Source organism: Suricata suricatta, chromosome 10 (genome assembly GCF_006229205.1).
Source record: "Suricata suricatta isolate VVHF042 chromosome 10, meerkat_22Aug2017_6uvM2_HiC, whole genome shotgun sequence".
In the NCBI taxonomy this organism is placed as follows: domain Eukaryota; kingdom Metazoa; phylum Chordata; class Mammalia; order Carnivora; family Herpestidae; genus Suricata; species Suricata suricatta.
Genome location: NC_043709.1, coordinates 68,634,021 through 68,646,566, shown reverse-complemented (window position 1 = coordinate 68,646,566; position 12,546 = coordinate 68,634,021). Strand labels below are relative to the sequence as shown.

The 12,546-nt window shown below is 37.8% G+C and overlaps 1 protein-coding gene across 1 annotated transcript in view; it reads left to right on the top strand.

Annotated features, from left to right (window-relative positions):
* Positions 1-12,546, top strand: part of TMEM117 (transmembrane protein 117) — a 437,355-nt gene that overhangs the window by 355,635 nt on the left and 69,174 nt on the right. Inside the window, exon 5 of the mRNA XM_029955779.1 lies at positions 3,194-3,353. Within this exon, the coding sequence (XP_029811639.1) occupies positions 3,194-3,353 (160 nt within the window). The remainder of the gene's footprint in view (positions 1-3,193; positions 3,354-12,546) is intronic.

Here is a 12,546-nt window from a genome sequence, read left to right as displayed (position 1 = left end):
TAAAATAGGAGAATGCATATTATTTTCATGTGCACACTCATCATTCTCCAGAATAAACTACATGTTAGGCCACAAATCAAGTCTCAACAAATTCAGAAAGATCTAAGTCATACCATGCATCTTTTCTGACCACAATGTTATAAAACTAGAAATCAGCCACACACACACAACCTATATAGAACACAAACTCATGAAGGTTACATAACATGCTACTAAACAGTGAATGGGTCAACCAAGAAACCAAGGAGGAAATCAAAAAGTACCTGGAGACAAAAGAAAATTAAAACATAATAGTCCACATCTTTGGGATGCAGCAAAAGTGGTTGTAAGAAGGAGGTTTATGGTAATACAGGCCTCTCTCAAGAAGCAGTAAAATCTCAAATAAATTGCCTAACTTAACACTTAAAGGTGCTAGAGAAGGAGGAACAAACAAAATCCAAAATTAGTAGAAGGAAGGAAATAATAAATATTAGACATAAATAAACAAAATCTAAACTAAAAATAAACAATAGAACATATCAGTGAGGCCAGGGTCTAGTTTTTGAAAAGATCAACAAAATTGATAAACCTTTAGCCAGACTCTTAGAGAGAGAGAGAGAGAGAGAGAGAGGACTGAGATAAAATTAGACATGAAAGAGGTGAAATAAGAACCAATACCATAGAAAGATAAAGGATTATAAGAGAATATTATGAAAAGTTAGTATGCCAACAGATTAGACAACCTAGAAGAAATGGTTAAATTCTTGGAAATATATAATTTTCCAAAAACTGAACTAGGAAGAAATAGACAGTTTGCATATACCAATCACCAGCAATGAAATTTAAGCATGCATAAAAACAGCTCCCAAAAGATATCTTCACAGGTGACTTCTACCACATTTAATTAAGAGTTTAACACCCTTTCTTCTCAGACTATTCCAGAAAATAGAAGGAAAGCTTGCAAGTTCATTTTATGAGGCCAGCGTTACACTGATGACAAGGCCAAATAAAGATACTACAAAAACAGTAACAACAACTAACTACAGTCCAATATCTCTGATGAACATAGATGCAAAAATTCAGCAAACTAAAACCAACAATATATTTTAAAAAATAATTCACCATGATCAAGTGTAATTTATTCCTGGGATGCAAGGGTGGTTTAATATTAACAAATCAATCAGCATGCTACGTCACATCAACAAGATAAAGGATAAAAACCATATTATTTCAGTAGGTGCAGAAAAAAAGAATTAGACAAAGTACAACATCCATTCATGATAAAAAACTATCAACAAAGTAGATTTAGAGGGAACATACCAGCATAATAAGGCCATATATGAAAAACCCAGAGCTAATATCATACTCCTGTCTTCATGCCTGACGGTGGATGAAATGCTTGGCGATAGAGAAGCCATCTCACCATGATGAGGGTGAAAGTCATATTTAGGTTGGAGGTGAAGGAAGATAAAAGGAGCTTTGTTCTGAGTGATATTGTTGGGCTAATATGCCATCCAGGGACTTCCTATTGCATTAAATATATAAACTTTTTATTTGCTTAAGAGAAAAAAAACAAGACAATTAAAAAAAAAACAAACACAAACAGACTTAACCTGGAGAAAAATTTGTTTAAAATTCCATTATTCTTATGTTTGTATATCATTTGCTATTTCATGTCTATTGAATTGTAACAGTTCTTTAGGATTCCTCCCATGCTTAATTAATCTGTTTGAATTTCTGCAAATGATTAAAGGTATTTTACATAGTAGTAGAGACTCTGTAATTTATATTTTAGAGGTCATGAGTCAAATTCTTTTGACAGTTTGCAATTTTAATAAAATAAATTAATTTTATTAGATATTTTTATTTTTCAAAGCTGTTTAAATATATCTGTTCTATTTGTATGGAGTGGAAAATCTAAGGAGGGGTTCATTATATTCATATCAAAGTATAACTTGTTACAAATAAGAAGTTGTAAAAGGCAAACCCAGTATTTAGGTATAGAAATCTGTGCTTTGTTAAGTTGAAAAGAGAATTTTAGGATGGTCCGTATTATTGTGTGGGTTGTTTGTATCAGTTATCATCAGACATCAGCGGGCAAAAACAGGTTTGTTAAAGGTCAAAACGGGTATGTCGTCTTCTAAGGTATTATTTTCCCTCTATGTATCCTTTTCCATTCTTCTTTTCTCTTTTTTTTCTCCTTATTTCTTCTTTTTTTCTTTCTTTAGATTGATTATTTTCAAAGTAATTTTTTTAAATTTTTATTTCTACAATTCAGATGAGATCAGGTGTGCTTAGGGTGGTACGGTCTTAGACTCCTTTTTACAGTTCAAAACAATATCTGGATACCAATATAGCTCTGAAAGCAGAGGCTTATACATTACGGACAATTACGGATTAAGTTTTTGCTGCCCACATTTCAGATTTACTTTGAATGTCAATATTAAAGACTAACTTAAGTGCTCTTTATATTTTTATAAAAAGCTTAATTGTTCATTGTTACGATTTCAACAAAAATTCATTGAATTCCATCTGATACAATTATGCAAGACTTCACAGGGGCCACAAAGATAAGAGATAAGTTCAGGCCCTGGTATCTTAGAACAGTGAATGGGTAACCAAGCATGGTGTGACCTAGATAGGTCACTAGGCCACAAGCCATGTATGACACAAGTCTGGTGAGGAGAGGTGGCTACACCGTTGGTGTGTGGAGGTAGTTCTTCCACGGAGCTCCTCATGGTTTGCGGATGATGATGGGATTGGGCTAACTAATCCTCTTTTCCAGCACATAATGGAACCCAAAGGCTTGTTCACGTGTTCCTCATCTGCCTTCTGTGCTTCCATATGCATGTCTACTGCCGTCAGTAAATGATGGTCATGGAATGAGAGCTACACATCAGTGTTCTCTTTGGGACACATATTGCACTAGCCAAGGCCATTTGTAGTGTTTTTGTTGTTAATTATTTGTTCTATAATCATTACCATAATGTTCTTAAGGGAGAATCTTGGGACAGATGCTATCATACCTTTTGCTAATTGCTTTTGAAAGAAAGCGCTTCATTTACTTCTCCGTTCATCTTCATTTTGGTGGATATGCCTTGGCAAAGGGTACTTGGCCGAGGGCAGACATTTAATAAAGTACAGATTGCACACACTCCTCCCTGTCTGTATTATCATGCCCGATGGTCTCTAATGAGTGTCTTGTCCCTCGCAGGACGGTTCTCTTCACTCTCACTTCTGTGGTTGTCCTGGTCATTACCACGGACTGGATCAGCTGGGACAAGCTGAATCGGGGATTTTTGCCCAGTGATGAAGTTTCCAGAGCGTTCCTGGCTTCTTTCATCTTGGTCTTTGACCTCCTTATTGTAATGCAGGTAAGTGTTTTTGTATTTCCCTTCTCTCTCTGAAACCGCTCTGTGCTTTATTCTCAGTATAACAAACTCTGTATGTAGAGTGCAAGGGGCCATAAAGCCAGAGAGGTGCGTAGTGTACAGTGGCTATTAACTGGCTTTTCCGATCCTAGTTTTAGCAGTTTTGCTGGGCGGAGAAGCCAACTGGGCTTTTGTGAAAGTAGCACCAAAAACTCATTGTATGAACATTGCAAGGTGGACCCTGAGAAAGCATGCAGCATGGTGGTGTTTTCTGCCAAGGCTTCAGGGAGAAAAATAAGGCAAAGCAACAGCAAAAAACCCTGTCATTTAGTAAATGAAAAGCTGCAGAGACGAGGATGGTACAAAGCCGGCAAAGCAGGGGTAAGCAATTGCCAGAGCAGCTCAGGGATTTATAGCGGTTGAAATGGAATGATGTAAAAATGCTTTTTCTGGTTATGGAATTATCACTTTCTTTCAGTACTCACTAGAGATCCTTCCATTTTCATGTAAACAGTATTTCTGCCCTGCTCAGCAACAGATTGTTTGTACAATAGCGTTGCGCCAGCCAGTGCACTCATGTAATCTTCTGCGGTGTGTGCTTTGGGGTCTTAGGAATGTTCCTTTGAATGAGGCCAAAAGAAACATTAACTATTTCTTGGCACTTTATCTTGCTCATTAAATGTCCGCCCGTTTGCCGCACAGTCTCATACTGATTTTATAAGGCAATTTTGGATTTTCTCCTCCTGAGACATTGTAAGTTACCAGAACAAAGGCCACCATGGCTGAGGGGAAGGTAAACGCCATTGTGGCCAGATTTATGTGAGATTTCACAAGATAGCAGATTGGTTCTCATATTTTAGAGGCAAAGAGAAGCCTTTATAAGCAACATTTTGTAGTATCTTAAAGGAGAATAACCATTTGTTGTTGTTGTTGCTACATAATATAGCCCAGGAATGATGGTTCCTGGAGTATATTTCTATATTAATGGATAACCACTTAAAATATGTTATCAATTTTAAAAATTACATAAAATTGAATGTTTGTCTCATCTAAAAATTGGTGTATTTCTTTTTCATTTCCTGTGGGATAGTTTAGCATTGTGGAGAAAATAAGAAGGCATTGGTGGGTTCCATATCTGTCTCTCACTTGCTGTAAGGCCTCCTCTGGATATTTACAAAATCAAATTTGTAGCACTAAATAGTATACTATGCATTACTCATTCAGAGGCTGTGTTGTTGTTGTTTTTTTTTAATGTTTACTTATTTTTGTGAGAGAGAGAGACAGAGACAGAGTGTGAGCAGGGAGAGAGGGAGACACAGAATCAGAAGGAGGCTCCAGGCTTTGAGCTGTCAACACAGAGTCCAACACGGGGCTCAAACCCATGAACCGTGAAATCATGACCTGAGCCGGAGTCGGACACTTTAACCAACTGAGCCACCCAGGAGCCCTTCAGAAGCTGGGTTTTTTTTTTTAATGTTTATTTCTTTTGCAAAAGAGAGAGTACATATAAGTGGGGGAGAGGCAGAGAGAAAGGGAAAGAGAATCCCAAACAGGCTGCACACTGTCAGCATAGAACCCAACATGGGGCTGATCCCAAGAACCATGATGTCATGACCTTAGCTAAAAGCAAGGGTCAGTTGCTTAGCGGACTAAGCCACCTAAGCACCTCTCAGAGGCTGTTTTTATCTTCTTTCATCTGATACTCCTAAATGATATACTTCCTTATGTAAAAATATCTGCTTTTGCCAAATGGTCTTCCTCTTTGAACCCATTTTAGAGTCAAAGGTATTAGTAACCGAATAGACCATTGTCCTTTGGATTTGTTTACATTTGTATACATGAGAGCATAAACTTCCTGATTTTTGCACTATTATCGATCACCTGCTACCCTCTTTATATCTTTTTAATTATTCTTCCAGTAAGGTCACTAAGATCAGGTACTTGAAGTGGGAAAATGTAACATTACAATTTACAGATATTATGGAATAACTCAAAAAGTACTTAACAAGGAGAGAGAAATGAAGGATAGTAACGATTTATGCAGGGAGAGGCAGCAGGATTGAGAATGGGAAAGCATTCTAGATGAAGGAAACGGTACGAAAATGTGGAGTCGGGAAAGTGCTGAAGTGTTCAGAGAGTAGCCAGAGCACCCGTGGGCTGACAATGAGGAGCTTGTGCTGAGGAATCTGCCAGTTTGGATGATTTGGGCTGCAAGTAACAGCCTGTCAAGCTAGCTTGATCCTGTGGGGGGGTGTGTAATACTGTATTATAAGGATGTCGTACAGAATTAAACAGGAGGGATGCAGTTACATTTTAGGGACACATGAAAACTAAAGCGTTCCAGGGAGCCCAGACCTAGATTTTATTCTCCATCTCTCATCTTCCCTCCACACCCCCCTTCTGTTTCCTTTTCTTTTCTTACTGTGAAGAAACTTTGTCAGCTTCCCAGTTCACATGGAAGGAGATGGCCACAGCCAGTACCTCAGAGGGAGACCCTGCTCTAGTTGTCAGGCTTATTACCAACTGAGCCACTCATCAGTGAAATGACGGGGGCGAGGCAGAAAAGCAGCGGATGCTGGGCTTCACAAGCTAAAATAATTGATGTCTAATGTGAAGGAAGGTCCAGAAAGAGGCCCAAGAGTTAGGGCCCTTAATTCCTTTCTTTCCACCCCCCAGCCGCTCCCCCCCCCACACCCCCCACCAATACGGAGTCAACGAACCAGGCCGGTTGACTTTTCTTTTGGTATCTTTTTGTGGCCTAATCCTTCCTTCTCATTTCGTCTCTGTTCAGTCCTGAGTCTCCTCTATACTATTGTAAAACAATCTCTTATGCGAACTTGTGCTTCCAGAGGTCCCCTTGTCCCACACACTCCATGCAGCTCAAGCTCATAAACTTCCAATCTGAAATGTCATGTTGTACCGGCCTCTTCTCAGCCAAAGTGATACCTCATTGTCTAAGTATAAAGTCAGGACAGGACTCCAAGAGCACGCTCTCTGTGCCCTTCACCATCTGGCCCTGCTGTGTTTTCTCACATGTACCCTATGCCGTAGCTCTACTCCAGACCATCCTGTGCTGTAGGTCTACCACAGACCAAGGGCTTGTTGTTTGGCCCTTGACCACAGCACACTTAGTTCAGGGTGTCTGTAAGTTTCTTTTTCTCCCCAGATGTGTCTCCTCCTGCTCTGGTCATCCACACCCTACTGCTGAGGACCATTCCATCTCCCCCTCATGAAAACCAATTTGTAGTCACTTCCTCCTTGGAACTCTTGCAGCACTTTTCACCTGGACAGAAAATCACCATTTCACTTTTTTCCTGCTCCAAAGAGCAGGAACCATAACTTATAACTATGTGTCCCTGGGGTTTCCCTAACACAGAGCCTTACATGGGCAACAGAATGCCCAGAGTAATACCTGCTTGATGAGGATAAAGAAGTGACATTTCAGCACCGAGTCTCATGCAAACTCTGCCCCCCTTTGGGAGCATCATGTTCAAGTTTCAGGAACTAGTGGGTGTGGTAAAATAAACAGAGCCCCAGAAGGTAAATGTATTCAAGGCATTTAAAAATATATAATAAATATCCTACAAGTCCATAGCCAACTAACCTGCAATCTAATTTATTATAGATTCACATATTTCAGACAAAAGAAACATAGAAAAGTAGCAAAATTAGTGGAAATGGAGGGAAAAATTTCATGAAAAGATTTTCTCTCACTGGACTTATTTAAGTGATTTTAAAGCAATTGGCCCTAGACTTTTCTAATAGTAGAAAAATTCAACTTACACTATCCAAAGGTATTTTAATGTTTGATAAAAAGAAACGAAAACATTTTATGAATGTTCATTAAGTAGGACTTTTCTACATTTATTGTGAAAACCATTTGATGTATCACATCTTTCTGCAGTTCTAGTAAAGACACTAGACTAAGGCGTAAACAGATGTCAGTAAAATATAACATGTGGCTCATATAAATCACACATTCCTACAGAACATGAGAAGTAGAATATAAAAAATACTTCTCTCTGAGTAAATCTTATCTCAAAGTCTGTTTAATATTTATAATTTTGCCATTTGGCTTTTATATTCCTTCAGTTCATTGCGTAAGTATCTAATTTGCAGTCATGTACCACCCATTCTTGTTAGATGAAGGAGAGATGTACCTAAGATATGTAAGAGTTAAACCTATAATGTATTGTAGACTAATCAAAGAAAGAAAGAAGTGTCCTAGGAGTCCACCTGCTCAACAGAAAGAAAGAGAAAGAGAGAGAGATCAGTGTAGACAGGACAGGAGGACAAAACTTGAAAAAACAGAGGAGAGTAGAAGGGCAGCAGGTAGAATTTGAAAAAGGGAAACAATGAACAAAAAAATTCTCTCCAGCTGAGAATAGTGGCCTGATCGTCACAGTGAGAACCTAGTGTTGCTCCATTAAGTTCAGAAAACATTTATGAATTCTATTTTTTATTTTTTGAGGAACCTCCATACTGTTTCCCACAGTAGTTGTACCACTTTACATTCCCACTGGCAGTGTATGAGGATTTCTTTTTCTCCACAGCCTCACCGACACTTCTTTTTCTTGTCTTGTTGATTTTGATTCCAGCCATTCTGACAGGTATGAAGAGATATCTTATTGTGGTTTTGATTTGCATTTCCCTGGTGATTATTGAAATTCAAAATAGAAATACCACATAATCCAATAATTCCCCCACAAGGTATTTACCCAAAGAAAATGAAAACACTAATTAGAAAAGCTATGTGTACTTCTGTGTTTATTGCAGCATTATCTACAATAGCCACAATGTGGAAACACCCCAAGTGTTCATAGATAGATGAATAAATAAAGAAGGTATAGTGTGAATACAGAATATTACTCAGTCATGAAAAAGGATGAGATTGCCATTTGCAACATCATGAATAGACCTAGCGGCTATTATGTTAAGTGAAATAAGTCAGAGAGAGAAAATCAAATACCATATGATTTAATTTAATGTGGAATGTGGAATCTAAGAAACAAAACAAAGGGGGGGGAAATAAAAAAGTAGAATTAGATCTATAAATACAGAGAACAAACTTATGGTTGTCAGAAAGGAGGGGGTAGGCAATGGGCAGAATGGGTGAAGGGGAGCAGGAGATACAGGCTTCTGGTTATAGAATAAAAAAATACAGTACAGGTAGTATAGTCAGCAATTTTACGGTATGAGGACAGGTGATAGCCATAATATAACATAAGCCTAATATAACATAGAGTTGTTGAATCACTATGTTGTGTACCTGAGAGTAATGTAACATCGTGCATCAACTACACCAAATTAAAACAAATAAAACACCAAACTCATAGAAACAGAGAGTAGAATGGTGGTTTCCAGGTGTTGAAAATAGGGAGAGGTTGGTAAAAGGGCACAAACTTCCAGTTTTAAGATGAGTAAGTTCTGAGGATGTAATGAATAACGTGGTGACTCTCGTGAAAAATACTGTCTTGTATACTTGCAGTTTGCTAAGAGAGTACATTTCAAGCATCCTCATTTAAAAAAATAAGCTATATGAGGTAATGATATATTGATTAACTTGATTGTGGTGCTCATTTCACCACACACAGACACATATATTAAAATCATCATATTATACGCTTTAAATGTTACAATTTTCTTTGTCAGTTATACCTCAATACAGTTGGAAAAATACCCAGTGATAAAGAATGTGACAAAACAAAACAAAACATTTACAAATTAATTCCTACTATACATCATATCAGGTGCTAGAGACACAGGACAGTGGGAAAGGAAATCAAAGGTCAATGACACAGTCCACGGGCATTTGTGTGATACAAAGGAATTCATGATTTAATAGAATAAATATGAGTAGAAAAGTAAAGACTGGATCAATGTAGTCTAGCATCAGGATAGCATCTGCTGAAAAAGTGTCCAGGAGGCAGAGAAAGCTATGAGAAGATAAATTTCTTGCAATTTATAGGTGAGTATAGAAAGGTTTTGCCTTGAACCTCTTCTCTTTAACATCCTCTCCTCTAGAAGGCTTCTCTCATCACCTTCTGTGTGGGTATACCTTTGATTTAATTATAAAGTAGATTCATAATATAAAATATATTACATGTATAATATCAGCTTTATGTGCTTCAAGGAGATGAAAGAAGTCTTCTAGAAGAGAGACTTTTAAAGAGAAGATGAAAGATTCAAAGATTGTATTTTGATGAATCTTTACACTGTTGATACATGTTATCAACACTTGTAATTTCTCCACATACCTACCTAGTACCTTCATACCTATGTATCTACGTCCTTACTCTAACATGTGGGCTCCTCAAGGAGAGGAGGTATGTTTCTTCAATGTTTTCATTCCCACAGCTGTGCATTGTAGCTTTACCATAAGTATTTATGAATAAAAGAATAAACAAATGAATGATCACAGCATTATTTCAGAAAAGCCAAATTACATGAGATTTTTCAAGAGGCAAAATGTTTACCAACAGCAGGAGAATGAGCTATCAATAATATTAAATTAGGTCATTTTTATTGAGTTAGGATTTTACTGTAATTAAATATCCAAATAAAAATCCGAACAAATTGCTCAGTTAAGTGTTAAAAAGGACTCTTTGGTCTAGTTTGAAAACCACTTAGATATTTCCTGAAAAGTAATTCCTAATGCACTAAATAATTATGAAAATTGCATTCTACAAACATTTCACTTTGTAACCTCTAAAAATGTGTTTGCTTTTGTTATGTATGGTTCTCAGAAGTAGGTTGACTAGTTAAAAAAAAAAAGACATGATGACTTCTGGTGGACTTTATTTCAAAACTCCAGTCACCTGACTTCAGTAGGGCACTTCTTTCGAGGTCATAGCTGTTGAAAATGGAATCAATCACTTTAGAACATAGGGCAGAGCAACAAGCATGAACTGATTTTAATTAAATAGCTGTGGTGTTTTGACAAGTTGGCATATATTTTCTGGACAAGTTGTTCTGACTGATTTTGTTTATAGGCTACTTAGAAAGAAAGGGTTGTTTAAATGTCTGACCACCAGTTTTAACATGTCCTTCAGCTTTGGGAATACATTATGGAACCTTTTTCAAAGCATTTTAAACTCATTTTCACATTATTTTACCTCTTCATTTTTCTTACTCAAATGTTACACACCCTACACCTACTTGAAAACACTGTAATGACAATTTCTGTCCCAAGTGATGACATGAAATAAGGGTTTATAATTTAAGTAATTCCTGGAGTAACCATAAATGCCTACTGTCTTCACGATATGTGCCTAAGAGGTTGAGTCTCCCTTTTATTTACTGTCACCATTTTGTACTTCTGGCAGCACCTGATCTAGCAGGAAGGCAGAATATGCAGGGACAATCATGGAGAATCTCAATATATTTATAAACAGTCTCGGTGGCTCGCTTCCAAATAGTAGACGGGTTTCTTACGGTAAGTCATGTCCACGCAGCATGGAGAGTCCAGCAGGCGGGCAGTTTGCAGGAGGTGCCACAGAACGTGTCTTAGCAGGTGACCTGTAGTATCAAGAAAATTTGGCAGAAGATAACAGATAAGCTGGGGTTACCAGGCAAACAGATTTTCAAGTCCAATCATGGGTGCTGGAGTGATAAACACACTCACTTGAAAATGAAACTAATAGTCTAGTTAACATATGATGTAGATCACAGTTTTGAAACAGACAGGAAGTCCTATGAGGGATTATTGTGAGTAGGTGAGATCAGTCAAGTCTTTAAGGATAATGTGGGAAGAATGGTGCTTGAAGGAATTATAAGATTTGGTTAAGCAAGTGGAAAATAGAGACATTCAAGTTTTATCCCAATTTAAATACTTAAGTCTCCAAGGTACTTTTTTTTTTTAAAGAGAGCTAGAACATGATTAAAAACTGGGAAAGTATAAATTCTATACTGTTGCCCATGAGCAGTAATTTTTTCAAAGCCACATAGAGGCAGCAAGATATAACTCCTTCAGATTTGTAGTTCTTCAATGGATGCATCATTGTTTTCAGGTGCCATGGGTTGACTAGTAACTGAAAGAATGTTCCAGCCCTCACCTTCACCCCCATCGTGGTGTGTGTATTCTGGTTGGCCCTGGGAGTCATATGTAGCAGTTACCACTTGTCATTGAACCACTTGTATATAATAAAAAAGTACAATATTGAAGACACACATTCTGCCATTTGATCAGGCTCCCAGCTCCTCTGGGGTGGGTTTCATATTCAGAGTGTGATTATAGTTCAGGTCAGAATTGGATAGGCAAAGAGAGAGGTGGAGAGAGAGGAGAATTCAAGAATCCCAAGCAGACCCCATACTGTCAGCATGGAGCCTGACTCAGGACTTGAACTCATGAATCATGAGATCATGACCTGAGCCAAAACCAAGAGTCAGATGCTTAACTGACTGAGCCACCCAGGTGCCCCACTTTGTAGTTATTCTTCATGGAATATCAGGGATATAGTTCCATGAGCTCGTCTATTAAGTTTTTAAGATACAATGATAGAGCTAAGGAATAGCTTAAAAAGAAATGTTTTAGGCAATGAGACACCATGGAAGCCAGTACAACAATCCCCAGTAATTCAGAACATTTATTTTAAACTCATACCTAAAATAAGAAATGAAGAGCAGCCATTTTTAGACAAAAAGTTTAAAAATATTTTAGAATTTTAGCATTTTAGAGTAGGAGGAAAAATTTTGGTCATATGATCACATCCCAATTTCACAGTTGAAGGCCAGGAAGGTTTGGTAAATTGCCTCAGGTTATAGTCAGTGGTTGGACCCAGTCTAGAATTTGAGTCTTCCAAATCCCAGCCCAGTACCCTGACAGATAATTTTTGAGTCAGAGGTCCATTAACTCTGGAGTTGGACAAGCAAAAGGAGCCTTGGGGAAATGTGCGACACGTGGCTCAAAGTCTAGCCTAGTGCACTTAGAATCGGGATGGGTCTGGTCCTAGAAGACCACAGTAAGAACCTTCCACAGTAGAAATGAGGAAATGGCTAATAAGAAGTGCAGAATGCTGTGTTGGAAACACACTAGACCCTAAAGCAGGCAGCATGGAGGGAGAGAAGGAACCAGAAAGATAAATAAACGGCTGTTATTCACTGAGCATTTACTATATGCTGAGCACGGATGCTTAGACACACTATGTTATTTAATCTTCTCAACCTCCCTACAAGATTGATATTATTATCTCTAATT